General features: G+C 47.9%; 1 protein-coding gene across 10 annotated transcripts in view; it reads right to left on the reverse strand.

The window, feature by feature from the left end:
* Positions 1 to 4994: 4994 nt before the first annotated feature.
* The window catches only part of DYSF (dysferlin), a 312032-nt gene continuing 291067 nt past the window's right edge, over positions 4995 to 25959 (reverse strand). For all 10 annotated transcript variants that reach the window (XM_043512839.1, XM_043512838.1, XM_043512840.1 and 7 more), the window contains 4 exons: positions 22681 to 22859; positions 21666 to 21775; positions 20981 to 21128; positions 4995 to 8670 (listed from right to left, as the gene is read on the reverse strand). In XM_043512839.1, coding sequence (XP_043368774.1) covers positions 8632 to 8670; positions 20981 to 21128; positions 21666 to 21775; positions 22681 to 22859 — 476 coding nt within the window. In that variant the 3' untranslated portion in view covers positions 4995 to 8631. The remainder of the gene's footprint in view (positions 8671 to 20980; positions 21129 to 21665; positions 21776 to 22680; positions 22860 to 25959) is intronic.

Here is a 25959-nt window from a genome sequence, read left to right on the forward strand (position 1 = left end):
CCGCTCAAAGCAGGACCAACCCCAACTAAATCATCCCAGCCAGGGCTTTGTCAAGCCTGACCCTAAAAACTTCTAAGGAAGGAGATTCCACCACCTCCCTAGGTAACCCATTCCAGTGCTTCACCACCCTCCGAGTGAAAAAGCTTTTCCGAATATCCAAGGTAAGCCATGATTTACAGTGGTGCAGCTACATAGGTTCATAGATTCCAAGGCCAGACAGGAGTATTGTGATCATCTAGTCTGACATCGTGCATAACAGCCAGAGAACTTTTCCACCATAATCCTAGGCAGATCTTTTAGAACACATCCAACCTTCATTTAAATTTGTCACTGATAGAGAATCCACCACAGCCCTTGGTAGGTTGTTCAATGGATGCTTACCCTCCCTGTTAAAACGTTTACTCTGTTAAAATTTGTCTAGTGTCAACTTCCAGCCATTGGCTCATGCCAGACCTTTCTCTGCTAGATCAAAGGGCAACCAGCAAATATTTGTTCCCCAGGTAGGTGTTATAGACTCCTGGGGACTGAAACTCCCTTTGTTATTATGATGTGTACAGCAACTAATCACAATGTGGCTCTGATCCCTGACTGGGGACCGTCTAGGTGCCACTGCTACATGAATAAATAATAACGCACCAGTGGCCATGCCAGTGGTGGTTTGGAGTCACCGGATGCCTGAGAAGAGAGTCTGCCCACTCCTGAGTCCCTTCCAGTGCGCTATCCCCCAACTTACACTGCAATCAGACAGTAGCATGCAGACACCACAGAGCTCAGCAGGGTTTCCACCCAGTACCATCTGCACCAAAACACAGATATTGCCAAACCGAGTTTAAAGAGCAGCTCAACCCACAAGAGGCTGTATCCTCTATAGGGACCAGCCAGTAGACGGCGACATGAACACACTGTATATGCAAAGGAACAATGGCACTTGCATAGCCCTTTCCTCTTCAAAGTGCTGCTCAGACATTGACTAGTTCATACTGATTGGGCAGTTTCCCTACAAACTGGCCGGTGGGACCCACCTCTATGCTTGCATGAGAATACCAGGCTCCAGGCCCAGCTGGGGACAGTCTCCCTCCAGACCCCAAAGTGGAGTCAAAGCAACACTTCCTGCACTTGATGGTAAGAACATGTTTTACGGTGCCTGGCCTCTGAATGTTTTAAGCACTGGATATTCGAGGGCAGCTGTAGGATGTAAATGGGAAAAGCAGACTGCACAAATGGCTTGGTTTTGTACTGGGAGCTGATTCATAGGCAAAGACCAAGAGATGCTGGTTTCATGCCCCATTGCTTACCTGTCTGCATCAGAGCTTGATACAGATTAGAGCCCAAAGACCATCACACATGATGCTTGAAGTAGAAGCTCAATTCCCCCAGACCTCAAGTGCAATTTGGTTTGGCCTGATAGACAGAAAAGAGGTAGCTGCTAGGCTGGGATCTGTAGTTTACCCAGGCAGCCCCCTTCCATGACTACATAGTCTGGCCAGCATTTGGGGAGACCCCGGGCAGTGACACAAGCCAGCACAGTCTGTTAGTCATTTTGGGAGCCAGAGAGCCAGGGTCTGGCGGTCCAGCAGTCCTCAACAGAGAATCCCCTTTCTATTCATCCGCTGCCAATCCTGCTCTTAAAAGAAAAGGAGGACTTGTGGCACCTTTGAGACTAACAAATTTATTTGAGCATAAGCTTCGTGAGCTACAGCTCACTTCATTGGTGCATTCAGTGGAAAATACAGTGGGGAGATTTATATACACAGAGAACATGAAACAATGGGTATTGCAGTACACACTGTAAGGAGAGTGATCACTTAAGATGAGCTATTACAAGCGGGGGGGTGGGGGAAGGAAGAAAAACCTTTTGTAGTGATAATCAAGGTGGGCCATTTCCAGCAGTTGACAAGAATGTCTGAGGACAGTGGGGGTCTGGGGTGGGGGCAGGACGTTTCAGGGCTCGGATCCAACCTTCTCAGTCGAGGAGTGTTTCGACTGGGGTCTTTACACAGACAGGGGCTGAGTGCGTCATTCAGAGCCGGATCAAATTTCCCCCAAGCCTGAGGTTGGTCTGGGCCTATCATTACATACCCAACCCCAGGCTAATGTGGCCACTCCAGTGCTGCACTAAAGGCTGCGTGCAGAGTACAGGTGCAACCCGGGTAGTGACGCACGGCCGTGAAAGCAGGCTGTGTCCATGCTTGTCCCTGTGGTGTGTAGCCACGTGTGGCAGTGAAAGGCTCCAGCGGGGGAAGGCAAGGGGACACTATGCTGCTAAAAATACCAGTGTGGACATGGAGGCATAGTAGGATTGTAGAGAGATACCCAGGATATATCTTAGGATTCAGGCGAGGAGGGCCCAGCACCCTTGGAGCCTAAGCCGGGCCGCAGCATCTCCACTGCTATCGATCCCCGTGCAAGCTGGGTGTGCAGTGTCTGCACTCGACATGCCACCGGAAGGGTAGACGTACCTAAAGGTGCCATAATATACCAGCCTACCAGGAGTCAGCGCCGGATTGGGCAGCAGGAGACCTGGGTTCGAATCCTGGTTCTGCTGTGTGACCTTGGGCCAGTTGCCTCTCCCTCTATGCCTTTGCTACCCTTAGTCGTGTGACCTCTTTGGGCAGGGACGCTCTCTCTCACTTCAGTACTGGAGACTCCCATCCGGGTAGCACAAATAGGAAGTATCCAGCTGACGACAGAGATGCAGCAGCAGGTCCGAGCGCATGGAGCGCAGTGGGTTCTGTGCTAGGCCCGGTGCAGCCAGCCCGGCCCACCTTGCCTGGCTCCTAACAAGAGCTTACATGGTATGTTTCCGTTCTGTCGGCAAGTAATGAGTAGAGCTGACTGCAGGGCCCGTTAGTTGGAGTTAAACCAACAAACGCAACCCCGGTGGGGCAGGGTCTCCAAACGGCTTTGCAGAGTGGCGTTTTATGGATAGCACATAGACCCCCTCCTCTAATGCACCACCCTGATGAAATTGTCTTATTGCAATGACCGGCCTGGGTTAACCCTCTCTTCTGAGCACCTGAGTGCCGGCAATTAATACAGCCCCCCCCCAAATCCCTGCTTGGATTTTATTTTTAACTCCCAGTTGGAGACAGAGGAGCCTGCCGGAGGTTAACAAAGTTCAGCCCGTTTGCGGTCTGGCAGCCTGCCACCATCTAATCTCCTAGGCCCACCAGCTCACAGGGCTGAGCTGACCCGGGTGTCAAACACAAAGGCAGGCTGTTAGGGCGTCCCCTAAGGGGAACCCAGGCACTTCATAACTCCAGCCTTCAATTAGCCACGACAGCGAGTTAAAGACCAAGGAAATAATATAAAAACAAGCATCACAAAAGAGTTTAAGCAGTGGAACATTTGGTAATTAACTTTTACAGACATAAACACACAGACACAGCCCTGGAACTCCAAATGGCAGCATGGGAGACTCAGGCCATCCATTTGCCTGCTCTGCGCCTCAGTTTCCCCATTGATTACATGGAGGGGAAAACATTTCCTGCCCCTGCCAGGGCAAGCAAGCCGTTACACAATTTCATGTGTGACTGGATCCGTAGAGCAGCCCCTGGAATGGAGCCCCATGGCAGTCCCTTGATTTTGTGCTCGTGCCATGAAGGGCTACTAGTCTTCTCTGTATCACTGCAGCAGCTAGAGGCTCCAACTGAGAGCCAGGCCCCATTGTGCCGGGCACTGTACAGACACAAAGCCAGCAACAGCGCCTGTCCCAAAGAACTTGCCACGGAAATAGATGAGCGGGACAAGATTTGGGAGGGGAAACTGAGGCGAGAGGGGAATGTGACATGCCCAAGGCCATGCAGCAGCTCAGCGCCGAGCAGGGAATGAACCCAAGGGTCATCTATCCATTAGCCCGCACTGCCGCTATCCATGAACACATGGACGGCGTGTTGCAGAGCTGGGCCTACACGTTTCACACTGGCTCTCTGAGCCCCCTGGCAGAATGTGTCATCGCCTTGGGAAAGAGGGCGGAGATCACTCACCCGCTGGAAGGGAATGAGAGACTCAGCCCCCCGCCGCCACAGGACAGCTACACTAAGGCTGCAGCTGCTTGTCTCTGCCCATTTAAAGGGCTGGCCCCAGGAAGGCAACGCAGGAGGGCCCAGTTCCCATGCAGGTGTGTGAGATGTAGCACACCCCGCTGGTAGGAGGAACGGAGGCAGACCCACCATTCGGTGCCTCACGGGACTGGGCTCCTTCGAAGCATCCCTCCAACTCCCCCGCTCCTCCCAAAGGTCGGGCCTCCGCTGACGGGGGGGGCGAGCGAGAAGGCATGCAGCCCCCACACCTTGCACGGCAGGACATCCGTGGGCACATGCTTCCCCACCCCCCTTGGCGCCCACAGCTGTACCCATGTTCTGCACAGGGCGCGCCATTGGCAGGGGCAGGGCTGCCCAGGGAGGCAAAAGGGGCCGTTTGCCTTGGGCCTGCAAACCGAACGGTCGCTTCCCACCAAAGTTCGGCTCAGCGGCCTCTGTCATGACGTGGGGTTTCCGGGCCGAACCCGAGTGACGGCGGGCCCCCTAGAGAGAGAGAGTGGTTCAGTTTTGTGAACCATTTCCAGGGGAAGCCCAGAATGGCTTCTACCCCGGTGACAAAGCCTCTGGCTCCTCACCCCAGCCTGGGGTCTGCCAGGGTTTACAAAGCATCGCCTAGGCCAAGCTACTCCGACGTAACTTTGCCCTAGATCCGCTCTCGTGGCCTCCTCCCCAGCCACACTGCCGCTGCTGGCAGCTGTGCATTCAGAGGGGTTGTACTAGACAATCGCCACTCCCACTTCCAATCCCGTCTCTGTCTCCTCTCCATCTCCACACGCTGTCTCTGTGCAATTCACATGCATCAGCAGCCTTGCCCGTAGCCTCACGGGAGAGAGCAATGAGGGGGCAGAAGGAGCATCAAATATCAGATGCATTTTGTGTGCGTGTCGGGGGAAGGAACAATAACCCCACTTGGGCTGTGCACTTCGGACAATAAAACACACCGGGAACCAGAAGTTTTCATAGCATTTCATTTGTAACCACAGTGAAATCTGCAGTATTGCATCTAAGGCATAACAGGTGATACATACACATTCTGGCTCCCTCCCTTCCAGCCCATATTGAACAACAGGTGACCCAGGAGAGGCTCTGCATGACTCAGGACTTCTTGTCTGTTTTGGTGATGGGACGGGATGCAGCAAAAACACAAAGTGCAATTGGCACAGACAGGTGCATGTGCTCCTTTGTGCTGCAACATGAAATTAATGTTCATTTGATCTTTCTTGTGTCATGATTTAGGGCCCCGTTTTGCACAATTAAGTCCGTGAGAGCAGCAAACTCTTCTGAGAGTAAAATCTGGCCCTATGGTTAGAACTAGGGAAAGTGGAGGGTATTATATGGGGATGAAATTAAAGCAGTACCCTCCAAATGTTTTTGTTCCATGTAATGGTATATTTAGGGACTCTGAAATCAGTACCCTTTATTAATGTTCTTTTTCCTCCATTGAACAGCCACCCTGGTTTGTTATGGTAGTGCTGCTCGGAAGTGCTGGGAAAAACACAGTGGTTTCTTAATGCAAGATGGCTTGTGAGAATTTGAGCTGTAAATGTGGGTTTCTTCTAGTAGGGTTACTTGTCAGTGCTGGGTGCACAGAGTGGTTGTTGGTTTGGGTTGCTAATAAGCATCTGGCTGCATGCATTGGTTTGTTATAGCAGGGTGGTTTATCCTTGCTGGGTTGCTGGCATTGAGGTTTTCTTTCTGAGAGGGTTGGAGGTTATATAGCAGTGTGCTGGGATAAGGAGTTTCATGGACTCTGCAAGCAGATGCAAGAAGAAAAGGGAGGTGGAATTTTCTGCCTGATTCCCAACTGCAGCCTTGATGGTGCCTCTTTGCAATGAGTGCAGAGTAAGGAGATCTTGCAGCCAGCAGAAAGTACAGCACATAATACGTTGATGCAGGCTGGGTATGGAGGAAGGAATAAATGAGACACCCACATAGACACAGGTGCATTTGCAAAACATACGGAGCCAACTCAGATGTGAAAAGGACATGAAATACTGGGTGCAAATAACACAGGGAGTTGTCAATACACTTCTTTTTCTTAGCCCAATCTTTTTAATGGAGAAAGGCTGGACTCTAATTTAACCCAACTTTGACTAAAACGCAGCAGTCTAATGTCTACAAACAAACATGGCTGCAGTTTCTGACCTGAAATGCATCAGTGGGGCTGGGGGCTGTTTGGGGAGCGGAATGGCAATCATATAACTGCACCTGGCATTGGCCGCTGTCGGAAGACAGGATACTGGGCTAGATGGACCATTAGTCTGACTCAGTATGGCCGTTCTTATGGTTAGGAAGAACCCCCTCCCCTCCCCTCCCCGTCAGCAGGCTATTCCATCACTGACTTTGACAGAGTTTCTTGCACCTTTTTCTAAGCAGTTGGGGTCGGCCACTGTTGGAGACGTGATATTGGGATAGATGGAAGCTTGATCTGAGCCAGCCTGGTGATTTCTTTTCAGAGCTGCGCATGGTCTTCAGGGCAGGGCCTGTTGTCCCTTGTGATTGCAAAGGCATGTTCTGGTGCTAATTGCAATAATTAATTACAATGTATAAGGGATTTAGGGCTTGTTTCTTCTCCTCTTGATCCAGCAAAGCACTTAATCATGTGCTTCTTCGGGGCTTCCAATGTTTACCTGCTTAAGCACTGTGCTGGATGAGGATCACAGGGTCGCTAAGGGTCACCTTTCATTGCGGCTTGCTCTCACTGTGCACTCTGCATTGAGGGTTCAGGTACTGAGTGAAGTCGACCTACTGGACCAAACTCTAATCCCACTGGAGTCAATGGGAAAGCTTCCATTTACTTATTATTATTGGGGGGAAGAATAGCTCAGTGGTTTGCGCATTGGCTTGATAAACCCAGGGTTGTGAGTTCAATCCTTGAGGGGGCCATTTAGGGTTCTAGGGCAAAAATTGGGGATTGGTCCTGCTTTGAGGAGGGGGTTGGATTAGATGACCTCCTGAGGTCCCTTCCAACCCTGATACTCTATGATTTCAATGGGGCTAGGATTGAGCCCACAGACAATAAGAATAGTGGAATAACCTTATTGGAAAAAGACATGGGTCTTCGCCTTTCACATCGTTATTTTGGAAAGTGCTCACTTACCAGGGTAATGGACACAGGACAACAACCTGAATAGACCAGGTCCATCTAGTCTAGGATACTGCCTCCAAGAGTGGCCAAGGCTAGAAGCTTTAGAAAAAGATATAAAACCCTTTTCATCCACCTAGCTATACCGGGGGGGAAATTAGTTCCTGATCCCAGCTAGTGATCAGCTTACATCCTGAAGTTTGAGGATGGGCAACGAGAGGAAATGCAAATGCTGTTCTCATACAGAGAAATATGCATGTTCAAATACTGCGATCCTTACTTGGGCACAACTGCCACTTACTTCAATGGGAATTTGGACTGAGTAGGAGCCATAGAATTTGGCCTCCAATCCTTTAAAAAAGAGAGAGAGAAAAGAAAAAATGTATTAGACTATTTCCCTCAATAATATCATGGGGCAGTGAGTTCCACAGGTTAGATAGTGAGTGTGTCTTAATTTATTGCCTTTTATTCCCAAATCCTGATTTAGAAGTTGAGGGGCATTAAACTGATTGTAATGTTGTATATTTCACTAGTGTTGCCATAATGTGATTTAACATTGCAGTTTGAGTGACACATACATGTTTCTTCAGGGGAACGGAAAGAATGGGAAACTAACATTGCACTGTCTGGCTCATGTGTTTATTCCTTTGGTATGTATTCACTCTGATTCCATTTAACGTGTTTGCAATGATACACTGTGAGGAGGAGGGTAGCTGTCTTGGAGGGGATGCGGATGGAAATGAAGAGTGCTATGGAAAGAAATCCTTGTAGCCCTTCTGAAAGCAAAAGGCTCACTGAAGAGCGAGGGAGGTTTGCTCCAGTAATTACAATCAAATCCTGCCTTGCATTTGGTTGCTCTAGATTCTAATTCTATTCCTCTTCACAGTTTGATCCTGCAGTCCCTGTGTAGGCAAAGATCACACCCATTGACCTCAGCAGGAGCAACAGGTGCATTGTAACTCGCTTTAGGCTACACAGTGCTTTATATACCAGCTAATTCATCTACATTGCACAGAGGGCAAAACTAAGGCAGAGAGACTTATGCAAGGCCACTGAGAAAGGTATGACTGGAACTCAAGAGCACTTGGCTTGTAGGCCACTAAGCAGACCACTAGCCCACATTTCCTTTGCTAAGGACTGCATGATCAGTCATCTACACTGTCTCTGCAAAGCCTCGCAGAGTCTAACCAAGCCATACCAAACAAGGCCGTTTCTCAGTGGGGTGCATTGATATTCAAGCTCTACAGAATGCAGCATATAAAACAAGGGTAAAATAACAAATATTCCAAACTGGTATCGGTTACATGCTGCTTCGAAACATTATTGTGCATACTGCATCGTTGCAAAGTTATAGCTGCTTTTTGGCAACAGTCTAGCATCCAAGAGCATGTGTTTCTTTTCCTTCTCTGCATCGCAGGCCGACGTGGAGTGGTCACTGATGTCAAACGGTGCCATAAAGTATCCCAGGATGTACTAGACTCTCTGGCCCTCGCTGGTGCCGGTTCAGCTGAAAGGTTTGACCAGTTTCATAGCAGCGTAGTTCTAAGGAAGGGAAGGAAATGAGAGGGGGAAAAAAGAACGGACATAAAGCAGATACAATATAATGGCACATATATGTTAAAATGTTCTTTCTTCACATTGCTGCATGGTCCCAGCTTCATGACAGGAACTGGTATAGAACTCACATCCTCAGGCTGCTAAAAAACAGGTCTATTACATGTGAGCTAAAAGGGACTCGCCTCTGGTTAGCAGCAGTACAGGGCTTATGATACACAGGCAAGTGGTTCTGATGCCATCCAGTAGAAAGCAGAGGTGTCCATCGTACTCACTAGCCACTAAACCATTGTAGTTACTCCCCAATTCTGTTTTCTCCTTCCATCTTATTTTTAAGATATCCAAAGTCGCACCTCTTCCCACACAAGCATGCGCAGGGTGCTGCTGCCTGTCTCCTCCCATCAGCCCCGGTCTCAAACAGCCCCACCACCAGCCTCCTTGCTGCAATTGAGTTTTTAAACCGTCCACTGACTTGCTCCAATGGCTCTGTCTCTTTCTATTCCCACTGTCCCCTTAGCACCTGCTCCCTCTCTGTGTTCTTGTCCTGTCTCACTGCCAGGGATGCAAGAACCTTCTTCTCACAGATCCTGCCCTCTAGAACAGACTCCCTGTATTGCTCTGACCTCCACTGAAAGCTTCCCCCTCTCACTTCCTTGTGTGTTCCTCTTAGTGCATTTCCCCTTTGTTATTGGCCTCATGGTGCAATGTGGCATTCCCCCCAACACACATCCCCATACGATATCATCCCATTACTGTTTTCTATGATTTCGAGCACCTTCTGTGAACCCTTGCAATTTTGTATACTGCAAAGTGTCTTGCGATACAGGTTGCACGGAAGGCACTATACAATAAAGCCAGGGCATGTCACATTCTACTGTAGGCAGAATGCCCCCTTGAAAAAGGAGATGACAGTAACACGCCAGTTAAAGGCTGGTTATCAAGACCATAATAGAAATATGTTAATAGGCATGTTTATATCATTTGGAAGGAACTATATTTAAACTAGCTTTGATTCACACAGATGCCCCCCCAGCCAAGTTGGAAGTTTCTTCTAAACACACTGAATTTAATTGGTACAGGATGTTCTGTCTTAGAATCATAGGACAGGAAGGGACCTCGAGAGGTCATCTAGTCCAGTCCCCTGCACTCATGGCAGGACTAAGTATCATCTAGACCATCCCTGACAGATGTTTGTCCAACTTGCTTGTAAAAACTTCCAATGATGGAGATTCCACAACCTCCTTTGGCAATTTATTCCAATGCTTCACCACTCTGACAGTTAGGATGTTTTTTCCTACTGTCCAACCTAACCCACCCTTGCTGCAACTGAAGCCCCTTGCTGCTGGTCTTATCCTCAGAGGTTAACGAGAACAATTTTTCTCCCTCCTCCTTGTAACAATCTTTTATTTACTTGAAAACTGTTATCATGTCCCCTCTCAGTCTTCTCTTCTCCAGACTAAACAAACCCAATTTTTTCAATCTTCCCTCATAGGTCACGTTTTTTAGCTTTTCCATCATTTTTGTTGCTGTGGACTTTCTCCAATTTGTCCACATCTTTCCTGAAATATGGCGCCCAGACCTGGACACAATACTCCAAGTGAGGCCCTACTGATGTGGTGTAGACTGGAAGAATTACTTCTCGGGTCTTGCTTACAACACTCCTGCTCTGCAAGGAGTCACTCTGTTGTTTTTAAAAAACAAAAACTAAAAGCAAGTTACAAGCAAGCTCTTTTGAAAAGCACAAGTAAAGTTTGACTAAAGGCATCATGATAAATTACAGCGCCTAGCGGATTAGGAGGCTGTTTGCCAATTGAGCGTCGCTAATAATGCCATAAATCAGGCAAGCAAAACTGGGGCTGCTTACCAAAAGTCATTAGAAAAGCCTCTAGTGGAATAGAACTTTCTAATTAATTACACACCATTTGTCTTTCCGAGTCTATCCTCCAGAATAGTATTATTTTTATGATTTGATTGGTTCCCTTTTGGAGGGGAGCAGGTTTCCTGTCCAGCTTTGAATTTCTATTAACGAAGTGCTGAAAGCCAACTAGGATTATCAATCAGTGCAGAAAGCAAGCTGTAATTAAAATTAATGGCAATGGAAGCAAAGCTGAGCTTGCATAGCACAAATAGAGCTTGAAAGGGGAGTAAACAGCTGTGTGAAAAAAAGAGCAGAATCCAGCTGGACGTAGCGTTACATTTTTGTATTTTGGTTCCCGCTAAAATCTTTACAATAAGCACTTTGTCAGGTAGATAACTTTACCAGGGTATTCCCTACATTTCATAGATTCAGAAGGCCAGAAGGGACAGTTATGAGCCTCTAGTCTGACCTTCTGCCTAACAAAGACTAGAGAATTTCATCCAGTGACGGGCACAGTGGAAGGCAATATCTTTCCTTATTAAGTCAAGCTCAAATGGAAAGCCCATTTAGGTCAAAGGGGGTCTTTCCATTGACTTCGGTGCACACTGGATCAGGCCTCAAGTGAGTGGTATTGAGCCTGACAGCTGGTGGTGGAACTAGAGCATAACTTTTAGAAAGACATCCAATCTCAATTTAGAGAGTTCAAGAGATGATGAATTTACCACAGCTCTTGGTATGTTTTTCCAGTAGTTAATTACACTTGCTGTTAAAAATAGCATCTTATTTCCCATTTGAATGTTTCTAACTTCAGCTTCCAGCCATTGGATTTTCTTATCTTTTAGCCTGCTGATTAAAGATGCCCCGATGACAGACAAGGTAGAGGGTATAGAGAAGGATAGGAAATTTCCAGGGAACATCACCATCAGAGTCCTTATGTGCAAAGGTAATGGTAAAGATTATAAGTGGCAACCACTGTATGAGTAAAGTTAGTTCAGGCTGTCAAGTAATCTGGCTGTGTGGAACAGTCTCCACTCAATTCAGGAACCTCAGACTACCAGCTTTTCAATATTTTGTTTCCATTTTTGCAAAACCTGACAAATTTTAGAGACAACCCACCAAACCTTTCAGTTTTCTGCTCAAAACCAGGATGTTTTTTGAGCGGAAATGGCTTCATTGTCAATTGAAAAAGGTCAATTTCCAATCATCTGCCAAAGTTCAACATTTCTGTAGCAAAACCCACAAAACTGGGATTTTGGTACATTTCCGTGGGAAAAAGTAGTGTATGGCAAAAAATTCATGAAAAAAAGCAATGAACTCACAAAACAGCATGGAATATATGTGCAAATAGGGTTTTCTTTTTTTAAATATTGTCCAAAAATATTTGCTGTTTGCACAAAGCCCCAGTGGGAGGAAGGACATTCTTGTGAGTAAATCTTGAGATTAGGCCTGAGGAGATCTTTGTTCTATTCCCAGATCTATCAGAGACTTGCTTTGTGACTTTGGAAAAGTCACTTAGCCCCTGAATCGGCTAAACATGTGCTTAAATCCACCCCTAAGTCCTTAGGTGCTCTGCTCATCTGGGGCCTTCTCAATTCTCCCCTCTGTACAATGGGTGAAATACCTCCCCAAGCTCACAGTTCAGTTGTGGAGCTTAATTCACTGACGTTTCTAACATGAGCTGAGGACGCACCCAATTAAATCAACTGTAAAGCTCCCCTTGACTTACGTAGGGGTGCAGAATCAAACTGTGAGAGCCGCGGATGGCAGGAACTATGCCAAGGAAAATTGCAATTGTAGAAAGCCCATGGCTTAGACCTATGGATTGGCCATTTGCTCTTGGAATGTCTGATGACACTGGCTGCCAGAAACTGGCATTATTACATTGGGCATGGGAATCAATCCATGAGTCAGCTGGCTTGTTTCTGTTTCCTGATGGGTTCCTTTCTGCCTGAAATTCAAGGGCTCTTCAAGCTGTCATGGGATAAGAGGGAAGGTCTTCTCATGGATTGGTAACTGGTTAAATGATAGGAAGCAAAGGCTAGGAATAAATAGTCAGTTTTCAGAATGGAGAGAGGTAAATAGTGGTGTCCCGGAGGGGTCTGGAGGGACATTCAACATATTCATAAATGATCTGTAAAAAGGGGTAAACAGTGAGGTGGCAAAATTTGCAGATGATACAAAACTACTCAAGATAGTTAAGATCCAGGCAGACTGTGAAGAGCTACAAAAGGATCTCTCAAAACTGGGTGACTGGGCAACAAAATGGCAGATGAAATTCAATGTTGATAAATGCAAAGTAATGCACATTGGAAAATATCATCCCAACTATACATATAAAATGATGGGGTCTAAATTAGCTATTACCACTCAAGAAAGAGACCTTGGAGTCTTTGTGGATAGTTCTCTGAAAACATCCACTCAATGTACAGTGGCAGTCAAAAAAGCGAACAGAATGCTGGGAATAATTAAGAAAGGGATAGATAATAAGACAGAAAATATCATGTTGTTAAATCCATGGTACGCCAACATCTTGTATACTGTGTGCAGATGTGGTCGTCCCATCTCAAAAAAGATATATTGGAATTGGAAAAGATTTAGAAAATGGCAACAAAAATTATTAGGGGTATGGAACAGCTGCTGTATAAGGAGAGATTAATAAGATTGGGACTTTTCAGCTTGGAAAAGAGACAACTATGGAGGGATATGATAGAGGTCTATAAAATCATGACTGGTGTGGAGAAAGTAAACAAGGAAGTGTTATTTACTCCTTCTCATAACACAAGAACTAGAGGCCACTAAATGAAATAATAGGCAGCAGGTTTAAAACACACAAAAGGAAGTATTTTTTCACACAACATGCAGTCAACCTCTGGAACTCCTTGTCAGAGGATGTTGTGAAGGCCAAAGCTATAACAGGGTTCAAAAAAGAACGATATACATTCATGGAGGATAGGTCCACCAATGGCTACTAGCCAGGATGGGCAGGGACGGTGTCTCTACACTCCATTTGCCAGAAGCTGGGAAGGGCGACAGGATGGATCACTTGATGATTATCTGTTCTGTTTATTCCCTCTGGGGCACCTGGCATTAGCCACTGTCGGAAGACAGGAGACTGGGCTTGATGGACCTTTGGTCTGACCCAGTATGGCCGTTCTTATGTTCTTATATTCTTATGTTCTATTCAGAGTAAGCCTTAGCTCCTGCAGTGTCAAGTCCCACAGAGTCTCTGGTGGAGATGCACCCCAGGGGAGGACATGGAAGCAGATTCCACACACCTCAAGATCTGGGACCTTTGACAACATTGTCCTGGCTAATACAAAGCTAGGAGGGCTCTCTAGCTCTGTACTCATAGGACCATCTATGGAAAGACAATTCCTCCTTGGATAACATCCTGTGACACTAAATAACCTAGGCAAGGTTAGTGATGAGCACACGGTAGGAGGGCTGAGGGGGAAAAAAAGAACCAAGAAAGCTGTGGATCAACCTGATGAACCGCTGAGGAAATATACACGTTTCAGTGACCCAGCACAAAGGACCTCCAGCAAAAGAAGTGTCCTTTATTTGAGAAATGAACATACCACCAGAAGACGCTTCTATCCACAGTATGGCTAGTCGAGTCCACAAGTGTGCACCTCAGCTACAAGAACAGCGCTTGCTTGCAAAAGTAAGTGCATGGGGCTTAGGGGCCCATGAGGCAGAGTATCGTGCAAGATGCTTGATGTCTCTCTACAACAAAGTCAGGGAGCAGAAAACTGAGCAAAGCAGCACAGAGAAGATGTTGCATGGGATTACCTTTGCTGAACTGACAGCATTCACTGAAGAGACAAGACTGAATGAAGCTGTGACTCCAGTCTTTAAACTAGCAGACCTCCCACAGTTCTATAGAGCTAGACTAGAACAGCTGTGGGTGGCTGGCTAAGAGCATTCACAGCACTGAACTAAAACCCTGTATCCTTTCACATATTCCAGGTGTCCAAGCACACAAAAGACATGATGTGCTCCATGCCTTCAACCAGGATATCGGACACACCCTCCGAAAAGCATGTGAGGAAGACTCTGACAACAGCAAAAATTATTCGAAGGAATATGTTTCAAATGAAACACAGTTTACTGCATCATTTGACCAGGATGCAAAGCAAGATCTGTGTCTGAGCCACTATCGGCACGGATGTCCATGATATTGGATGGTCCAAACATTAAAACTCAATCAGAACAAATTTCCATTCATCCAACTACACTTAGGTTGGCAAACCTCTTGCTGTACAACAGCAATATCCATCGCCGTGAAGTACCACAACACAGCTTGAGAAAGATCTTTACCAATCGACATTGGTTTGACATTTCATGCACAGAGTAAGCCTTAATGAGTGAGTGGATACCATCTTTCAACGCGGATTGTCCAACTCCTAAGACAGTGTCGGCCATCTGTCCCAACGTGGCAAACAGTGCATGCCAACACTTCGATGATGAGAAATGTTGTCTGTTTTCTAAAGATTTGTGGTGGTCTATTCACTACTGTGGATGACATAGACCACAATCCCAGCTCCACCACAGCCACAGACTCCTTCCACAGAACTGGGATATCATTTCTTCAGCATCCCAGTATTCAAGTGGAGGGAGTTGTCTGGGAGATTTCCACCCCAGACCATGAGACTGCAGCATCAATGATGGAGACTATCATTACTTCCCGAGTCTTACACAATTGTCCCTCCCTTGATCTTGAAGAAAACCAGTGCTGCCCTCCCAGCAGCAAAGGCTGACATCAAGACTGATTGCCAGCTGATTACCCAAGCCCTGCAAGAAGAATGCAGGTGGCTTGAACAAGTAAGACAAGCAGCGAGCCTGGACACCTTCAATGGAGATCAAGACATTTCCTGGGCAGTTTACTATGCCAGCAGACAGCCAGTGCCAGATTTCACCCCAACCATTACTGAGTTTCTGCTCTTTCTAGGTGACTCCAAGTCTGTGGCAATGGTTCAGCATGCCAGGAGGTGATCAAGAGGACTGTACACCACCTAAACCCATGCCAAGTGCCCCTGACCGCTGTGAATCAGCCCATAACCAAACAGACACAGTCGACCTGGCCTGCTGGAGAGGACAAATCAGTCATTATGCTGGGTGGTCTTCATCTGGAAATGGCAAGTCTGAAGCTGATTGGAGATTGGCTAGAGGACAGTGGATGGACGGAAGCTCTTGTTCAGGCCAAAGTGGCCTCCCTAGCAATGGCTGATCCTTCTAGAAAGTGTCTCATATTGCATGAACTAGGCATGCCCACCAAGTAACGGCCAGCAATCTGTACATCTTGGTCCCAAATGCAGACACAGAAGATCTCAGGGAAGGTGAGGCCTCCATGGGGTATGATAAATGGTGTTGTCAGGCGCACAGCTGGCTCTCAGCTTGGTTGCTAGGCAACCCAGCAAGCTCCACTGGCCCAAAGAACCGTCTCCAAGTGGCCGTGCTTCCTCACTGGGCAGGGGAGCCAGCAGCCAGCCGTGTGAGCCTTGCAGTGGCGGCAGCACCGCGGCTCTCAATACGTCATACGCCCGCAGCTGTGTTTGCTCTGCTCCTGTTTCCAGTCCGTGTCCCAGCCCGGCTCCCACCTGGTTCCAGCCCTTGTTCCCGCCCTGCTCCCACCTGGTTCCAGCCCTTGTTCAAGCCCTGCTCCGACCTGGTTCCAGTCCTTGTTCCTACCCTGTTCCAGCCTGCCTCTAGCCCTTCCTCCAATCCTCACACCAGCCTGGACTCCTGTCCGCTCCAGTCTAGTCCTTGCCTCCTTGCCCTGCTCCTGATTCTGATTCCGGTTCTGACATTTGGTTTGGTTCCTCGACCCTGACTCCAGCTTCACCCTCGGCCTGCTGCCTGACTCCCGGATCTACGCTCACCATTACTCTGAACTGCCACTGCAACCACCATGCAAGATCCTGCTCTACCAACTAGGAAGGCTGCCCGTGCCCCGGCAGCTTGGAGCGTGAGCAGCCCAAAAAGACCAGACATAGGGAGGGTGCAGGCATAAAAATGTGGTGGTCCCTCCTGGAATGACCCCACAGGAGACAAACTCCCCCTTGCAGAGTCAGTCAGGGCCTTCCAGGAACTGCAGACCAAGGTTGCTGCACTTTGGGATGAGAGTGCAGTCTGGCAGGCCCAGGCTGTGGCGATACAATTACACAGGAATGCCACCCTCCAAGTCCCAGCGGTGACTACAGCCCCCGACCTTCACGCATACTGTCCGCAAGCCCATGGTCCTCCTACCAGACAGGTTTAATGGGGACTGTGCCAGGTTCTGAGAGTTCTTGAATCAATGTCGCCTGTGAGTGTTGAGGTCACCCCTTCTCAGAAAAGAGTGTACTTAGTTAAAGACATACCAAAGACATTGCAGACTCTGTGAGGGAGGTTGAGACTTTGTCTCTGTGAGAGAGGTTGAGAAGATCGGGCGGCAGCAGTTCCACATTTGTAACAGAAACAAGACAAAATCAAGCCATTAACAGAGCCTATCAAGCGAAATAAACTCTCTTTGTTCAGCAGACCTCCTGCAAGGGAGATCTCCAAGACCAAATTGCAGGTCTCATGGGGAATGGGATCTTTCAATATACTGACGACTGTGAAAGACTTTCTTGTTTCTTAATTCATTTTAGGCTGCATATTTATGTAAACTTTTATATAAACTGCCTTTTTGACACACAGCAATATCCAGTAATGCACAGATCAATCTGATATAGCATTATTAGCAAAGAGAAATGTCACTTTCTGTTCGTGAAGAGAAACTTGTAAACTTATTATGTTATTTTTCTACATAATTAATATTTTAGTAAAGACATTGGTGACATGCTACAGAGCATGTTAATTCTCAATATTTTTGTGTAATCTCAAGCCCTCACAATCCATTGCGTTAGTTTTTAGGACACCTAATACAATAGGAAGGCAAATGTACAGAAATAAAAAACACTGGGACGGTTTAATACCATAAATAATCAGTAACAGAAGAACGTCAGTAGAAAAATTGCATTCAGAATTTTAAATGGCTGCCACAGAGGGAAAGACTGCAGAGGAGACAGGAGTTGCCTGTACAGAGAAACCCACAGGGAGTGGAAGAGTGATTGGTTCAGCGGAGGAAAGAGAAGCTAGGATGCTCTAGGGAGAAGCCAGAGGCCTGCAAACCAAAGGGAGGTTGTGTTAAACCCAAGCTGTGGGGAAGCCGCTTGGGGGCTTGGAGTTAGGAAGTGGGCCAGGGAAACAGCAGCATATCAGAAGCAGCAGCCCTAACTGCTTAATAGACGGTCCCTGAGCTGGAACCCAGAGTAGAGGGTAGGCCTGAGTTCCCCTAACAGCCCTGAGGAAGGGGCGTACAAGCCCAACAGAAGGAATATTTAGCCTAGGATATGGCTGAAGACTGACCCCAAAGGATGGGTCAAGGAATAAACCATACGGAGGTCAAAAGCTCTTTTGTGTTGGGACATTTAGTGAACATTCAAACTGGATTTTTTTGTGAACCTGGAAGGGGACTGAACTGTGGGACTTGGCTGGAGGGCTGAGCCATGGAAGACCTGGTGAGAGGCAGACAGCCTGCAGGAGGCACCAGAGACAGGGGCCCTTTGCAGCATCACACCCTGACACAAGGGGGAGCTAGGGGTAGTGAGGACACTACCTTAGAGTATCACCGTTTAGGAAGGATGTGGACAAACTGGAGGGAGTCCAGAGGACAGCAACAGAAACGATCAAAGATCTAGAAAACCTGACCTCTGAGGGAAGGTTAAAACAACTGGGCCTGGGTAGTCTTGAGAGAAGATGACTGAAGAGTGGGCCTGAGAATCTTAAGATGGGCCAGAGAAGTTACAAAGAAACCGGGGATCAATGGGTCTCCACAGCCACGGAAGGCAGGACAAGAAGTCATGGGCTTCATCTGCCACAAGGGAGATCTAGGTTAGATATTAGGGAAAACTTCCTAACTCTAAGCGAGGTTGCAGAATCCCCATCATTGGAGGTTTTTAAGAACAGGTTGGACAAACAGCTGTCAGGGATGGTCCAGGGTTATTTGATGCTGCCTCAGCATCAGGAGAGTGGCTAGACGACCTCCCAAGGTCCCTTCCGGTCTGACATTTCTATGAGTCTATAAAATCCTTAAACCCTCTGCTGCTCTGGGACCTTTAGCTCTCCGTGACTCAGTTTTCAGCTTTTATCTCACACCCTTTGTCTGTATAGATCAGTGGCTCTTTTCCATAATGCAACTTCCCCAAGTTTCCCCTCTCATTTACTTGGAACACCCTCCTCCACCCTTCCATTACCAATATGCGAAGGAAAGGCAGTCACAACCCACTGACACCTGCTCATGACTCCAAAATTGAGAACATATGAATGTAAGCTCTTCAGGGACTGTTTCTTACTGTCTGTACATGCCGCGCCTAGCACACTGGGGCCCTGCTGTTGTCTGAAGCCTCTATGGGCTACTGTAATCCAAATAATAATAATAATGGCTGGTCCTTTAATGTATGCACTCTGAATTGTAACAGTGACTCTTGCCAAAGATCTGTATGTTAGGGGTATCTAGAGTGACCAGACATCCCAACATTATCAGGACCTTCCTAGCATTAGGGGCTTTGTCTTATATATGCAACTGTGCCCCACCCCTGAAAGAAAGTGTCCCAATTTTTCACACTTGCTATCTGATCACCCTAGGGGTAACCCCAATACAGAAACAATCCCCACTGTTCTAGCTTTAGTACCAAAGGTTGATATTTAAGAGAGCAGGAAAGGAACTAAATTTCCAAATGGGATAGACAACCCCGTGACCCAAAAATCTGGGGGAAGTCATTTTAAATAAATAAAAACAGAAACATTCCATGAAACAGTCTAGCTTTCACAAAAGATGACTAAGCCTGTCCAAAGTGAAATGAAATACAACAACAATTTGCTAGGAACAGTCAGAGAAAAACACAAGCAATAATGAATGTAAATTAATATTTAGAGCTAAAGGATTTTTGTTTCTCTCCACTTGGTTTTAGTACCATAATATCGTAACAAATCCTAAACCACTGGAAACGTAAAGGAGAGAGTAGAGATAGATTGGAGATCCTCCTGTTCAGAAAGAAGAGGCCCTGCTACTTGAGCTAAGGAAAATTGCTTGCAGTATAGGGCATAAGAAATACAACTGACCATTTCTGATTCTGTCCAGCAGAGGACGGTGCTTCGCACTTGTATGATTTTGTCTTTTTAAATAATAGTTAGCATGTAACTGATCCTTTGTCAGATGAGGCAAGTATTATTGTCCTTTAGTAAAAATGGGGAACCGGAGATAAAGAGACACGTCTAGAGCTGAGAGCCAGGAACTCCAGAGCTGTAATCTTTGTCCATCATATCTTTGTCCACAAGCACAATCTATTGTGCGTGATCTCAAATGGTTTGAAAGAGATTACAGTGCTTAGGAGACATTGAGCACTTTGCTTTATGGCTGCACACGAAGCAATCTGCAAATGCAGCCTCTCTCTTGGATAAAGTTATAAATTACCCCAAAAGAGTGTGTGCTGGTGGGGGGTTATAGATGTACACGGCACAGAATTTGTTAAGTGCTGGAAAGAAAGAGGTAGGTCATTTTTCTATCAGTCTGGGGATGGGAGGAATGGGATCCAAAACACAGCATGAATTATTTCAGTGTTTTAAAAACAGGAGGATTTGAAACCCATCCCAAGGCCAAGCTGGAAGGCTGGAGGTTTGGTTATTTATTTATTTTGTTTTGCAAATGGAACTGAACACAAGGCAGAAAAAGCCACTGTGCTGATTAATGAGGTGGGATCCTTTCCCCTCTGTTCCATACATTATATCAGCGGAACACTCCTTCCAAGCCCTGATAATGAGAGATTGGGCTGCTTGGATCCCTGTAAACTATCCTGCATCTTTAACCAATTATATTTGAACATACTTTCACTACTGCTCAATAGAGGGGGGTGGGGAAAAGCTGCCTTTCTCTTCAAGGCAGCAGCAGCGCTTTCCATCCCTGGATGGCCTTCCACTTGAGAATCTCAAGGCACTTTGGAAATCAATAAAACCTCGCCGCCTACCCCGCGAGGCTGGGATTAGTATAATCGCCATCCTCGTTCTACACACTGGGGAAACTGAGGCACAGAAAAGGTATATGACTTGACACACAGCAGAATCCAGACAGACAAACCCTGGAAACCCCCACCAACCCCATCCCTGGGGCAGTACATTGGCGCTAACAATGGAGAGAGGGCTAGCACAGGCCAGCTGCCTGCGGCGTAGCTACCATGAGGTGTGGCTGAAAAAACAAGGACATGCCCATGCTAGGGCTATGGGCGGAGTTGTGCCGACGGCAGGGCAGTGGTGGGAGATGAGTAAGTAAAATGCTAGCATAGCCATGGCATGGGGGTTGGTTCTAATAGCTGCCCGGGGGGGCTGGCAGTGTTTCTCCAGCCCCTGCCGACATCATACCGGGAAGGCGTAGATGAAAATCCCGATGAAGAGCAGCAGGATGAAGACCACAACGGCGATGAGAAAGACCCACTTGAAGCGCCGCCACAGGATGTACTTCATGGTTTTGTAGGGGGAGGTGAACCACAGGAAGGAGGTTTCCGGGCGCCTGCAACCAGGACCATCAGGGTTAGCTGTGAGATCGCTGCACGGGATGGCCCCCTCAGCCTTTACCGACTGCTGAGCATGACAGGCATCTCTAAGGGGGACTGCGCCCAGTCGGACGCGCCGCAGAACATGCCAGCTGAGTCCCCACTAGATATGCACTGACCAGATGTCCCCATGGTACCATCTGAACCCTCTTGGATACCATGGGTACATCCTGGCACTACATCCCATCTGAGCCCCCTTGGATACCATGGGTACATCCTGGCACTAAATCCCATCTGAGCCCCTTGGATGGCATAAGTACATCTGGGCAATACGTGCCATCTGAGCCCCTTAGAGACCATGGGGTACAGGCAGGCTGTACATGCCCTCTGAACACACACACACAGATGGTAACGAGCTGTAATGCCCCACTATAAGTGTTTGCTGGATTGGGCCTCTGTAGATTGTGACCTCTTGTCACAGGGGCCTGTCTTTTCAACTTGCTTCTAAAGTGTCCTGGGTCCCTACGGTTGAGTTAGAATCAACAAGCTCTTACTTGGGGTCCTCCAGCTTCGGGTTCATGTTTGGCTCGTCGCGGCCCATCCCCGCCGGCCTTTCTTCCTGCTCCTGCTCTGTCACAATCTCCAAGGTCATTTCCAACTTACCCTGCATGGGAAACGAGGCAGGAAATACAGTAACTGGCTCTGTGGAGCGAAACACTGACTTGGGAAAGGAAAATTGTTTCAGAGCTTCAGCCAATGGCTAAATCTTAGGGATCAGGGTGATTATCCCACATCTGCTACTGCTGGATTTGGGTACTGGCCACAGGACGCTGGACTAGATGGACCATGGGTCTGATCCAGTCTGGCAATTGTTGTGTTCCTCTGTTTCAAATTAGAACTCTCTGTGCTAGGAGGCTGAGCTAGATTCACCGTATTTTTTTACGCCAAGAACATATCCCTTCCGTCGATTCTTCCATGAAAGGGCTAGCGAATAAGTGTACAGGCTGCAGTGTCTGAGGAAACAGTGAATATTGAGCCACTAATGGAGAATATTTGCAAAAAGTGAATTTTCCATATGTAATCACATGCGTTCACGGGGGTCTAAGTACTCATCCAGCCAGGGAACAGACAGGTGCTGTATCACGTGACCTCAATGACCAATCAGAAAAATTCAGTTTTCCAACTATCAAACTCTCATTCAGGGACCATCGTTTTGCTCTGTTTCTATGGTGCCTAGCACGATGGGGCCCTGGTCAATGACTGAGGCTCTTAGGGCACACAAATAATCATGAGAAATTTGAGAATACAAAACAAGGCAAAGTTCACTATAACAAATGATTTGTTCTGAATTATTTGCCCAGTGCTGTGACAAAAGCTGGAAAACCCTTAAGAGAGGAAGGATGGACCAGGATTTAGGGCACTAGTCTAGACCCAAGGTCAATTCCCTGCCCTGCCACAGATTTTCTTTGTGACCCTGGGCAAGTCACTTAGCCTTTCTGAACCTCAGTTCCCCACCTGTACAACAGAGATAAAAGCAAAGATGATGTGAAGTGAGCCAAAGGGACTTACTGCTATGGTCTTCTTCTCTTCCGCTTCCACAACACAGGGCCACCAGCCCTTGACAGCTTTCTGCTCAAAGAGCGACACATATCGATCAGAGGACAAGGTCTCATCCAGGAGGTTTAAGGAGCACTTCTCAGCTGTCTTGGCGGGTGTTGGCATGCGGTTGAGGTCCATCTGAACAGAACCTGCAACATTGAGCATTTACAGGTTGAGCATAAATCACATCTCCCAGGATCTGGAGGAAGATTGGGGTTCGGGACAGGCTGGGGGTTCCCTGATCCCATGGCCCCAGCCATAAACATTAACACATGGCATAACGGACACCGAAATCAGGACTGAATTTCCCTGTGAGCTCAGCTCCCATTTTGATACCATCCGGCAGCTTTTCTAAGGAACTTAGTGCCCAACTTGTGGAGTGCTGGCCCCAGATGGTCGAGGACCAACTTATTTAAGACCTTGTCTCTCCCTGTGCCCTAGTGCCACTGGGGCAGTCAGAGGGCACCTGGTTTGTATAAGAGCAAGGGGCAGCCAGCAACATTCTCCATTTTCAGGGTCTGGCTACCCTGCAATGTAAGCTATGGGGAAGTGGGGCTCGAGTGGAATCCCGGGCTTGAACATGCACATTGTATTTTAACGCTATGTTAAGACCTTTCTAACCCATGCTCGAACCTAGGCTCTGGTGTCCACACTGCAGTGCTCAGATCTGAGTCAAAGTCACCATATCCCGAAGTCCCCAGCAACCCCTGCCGAAATGTGGCCACTGTAGCCTTAGGACCATGGTGCACTGGGGGAAAACTTTACTGCCCACCCTACACATGACCAGGAAGCAGCTTGCTTTGCAAAAGGCTTGATGGATTCGCTCGTCCTTGCAAACCCAGGCGGCTCTCTGACAGTGTGCTTGGAGATCGGAGATCAGAAGAGAAGGGGTCAAAGCTGGCCTGAGCTACTGTTTTTTGCAAAGGGGAGGTAGCTTCCGTTCTCAACAGAGCGGATTGCAGACTGTTGGGAGGGAGAGGCCTGAAGACGTTGTCCCGTGGAATCGTGGGATACTTCTGGCTCTCTCCTGGGACCCAAGTCAAACAGGGCTGTGTCTACACTGCAATAAGCCTTGGACCCTGGGTCCCGCCTTAACTCACTCTTGGACCTTCCAGCCATGCAGGGCCCTGGGACCCTGGATCCAAGTCCTGGGTGAGCACCAGTGCAGTGTAGACGCAAGGGGTGTGAGGCTTGAGCCCGAGCTTATGCTGCAGCATAGACATACCCTGAGCTTTGGAAGTCACTCCCTCTTGGTCTGACATAATTCAGGGCATGCTGCAAGCCATGCTGGCTTGCCTGAGCTCGGAGAGACTGGCAGGCTTCCAGCAGGAGCGTGAAGAACTAGGGACTATGGGAAGAGTGAGATCTCCCTTTGTAGAGAGCTTTGAGTTCTATGGATGAGATGTAACAGGTACTATCACTCAATAGACATAATCAGCTGCCTCGTCTATATGTGCATCTACACTGCGTATAATTCATTGCTTACAGCGCTCTGTTAGACGCCTGACAAAAGGGCCTCCCAATTTTGGTTCTCACTTTGCCAACGTTCAGCAGCCTGAAGTGCAGCTTTCACGTTGTCCAGTCTCTCAAGTTAAGCAGAGGTTTTCTACAGGGAGGTTAGTACAGCGTCCAGATAAGGAACCACCTAAGGAAATCCCAGAATTAATTGCTCCAGCGTGGTGGTGGGGCCGATGTGCAGCTGGAGGCACAGAAGAGAGGTAACACTTTGGTCCTGACCATTTGTGGACAATAAAGACCCCACAGCAATATTTTCAGGGGGCAGTGTGTTAGCCCAGATGTCCTGTTTGCCACCCCGTTGAGTATTTACATTCTGCCTGCCCCACCCCTTCTACCTCTGCAATTTCAATTGGATACAATTTGCCTCCTCACTTCCTGTCCCAAACTGTTTTGTCAAAAATTCACTAGTTGTGAAGGATCTTGTTTTCTCCCTATCTTGCCTGAACTAGTCATCTTCTAAATCTTACCGCTCCATGGTCCCAGATAGCCTGATGGGGCTGGGAACTTCGAATGCACCTAAGTGACTTAGGAGTAGGGGATTTCTCCTTCCAAGTCATTTAGGAAATCTCACCCCTGGATCTTGCTAGTGCATTTACAGCTTGAGCATAGATCACATTTCACAGGATCTGGGGGGAGATTGGGGTCCAGGACAGGCTGGAGGTCCTCTGACCCAACCATTAAGAACTGCAAGAGGAACATCACCTAGGTCTGATCGCCCACCGGCACTGCTCCAACACTGTACTAGCCTGGGTGAGAAGTGGAGTATCTAAAGGTAGACAGCAAAATGCGTCTCAGATGCAAAGAGAGATTTAGACAGATAAATGCTGATCCAGGCACCTCCTTTGCCTCAGCCGGCGTTTAGATGACTTCCAGTGGTATTCGGGTGCTTGATTTAGGCAGCCATATTTGAAAGCGGGGCGCAGCCTCACTTTGCACTCGCTCTTTGAGCGTTCAGAGCCAGCGGTGATGAACGCAGAAGAGCTGCCCAGGTGGAGTAAATTAGAGACAAGGCGGAGGAGGTAACAGCTTTTATTGGAACAACTTCTCTCCCTCTCACTAAAAGTGGGGCCAATAAAGATATCACCGCACTCACCTTGTCCCTCTAGTACCCTGCGCCCGACATGGCTACAACTACCCTGCAAACAGGAACAGTAAATGAGATTTCCAGAGTCGCCCCTTGGCATGTCCTTGGCAGCTGTTCTGACCAGTCACCGGTGAAGCGCTGTTGTGCTGCCTGCCGCAGTCCGCAGAGAGGCGAAAGCTGCTCTCAGAGACGGGTGGTCATTTGCCTCAGGGGGATGTGCAAAGCTGGACCTTAAGCCACTGTATCACGTGTCCCCCCAAACCATGGCTGGGTTAGATTAAGCCCCTCTTAAGAGGGTCCTGAGATCCTCTATGTCCCTTGGGTGGTGTGTGCATACTGATGGCCCTCAAAGATATAAGCTCTCTCCCCACTGCTTTCGATCCCCACCTCTGGCCTAGGGTTACCAACTTGGAAATGCAAAAAACCCAGCACGCAACTCCCCTACCAGGCAAGCCCACCTCAACCCCAACCCCCAACCACGAGGTAACTCTACATGCCCCCTTCAACAGCCACTTGCTGTATTTAGAGTGGGGTGGGCAAACTTTCTGGCCTGAGGGCCACATCAGGGTTCTGAAACTGTATGGAGGGCTGGGCAGGGAAGGCTGTGTCCCCGCAAACAGCCTGGCCCCCTCCCCCTAGCTGCCCCC

This window comes from Dermochelys coriacea, chromosome 4 (assembly GCF_009764565.3).
Source record: "Dermochelys coriacea isolate rDerCor1 chromosome 4, rDerCor1.pri.v4, whole genome shotgun sequence".
Lineage (NCBI taxonomy): Eukaryota > Metazoa > Chordata > Testudines > Dermochelyidae > Dermochelys > Dermochelys coriacea.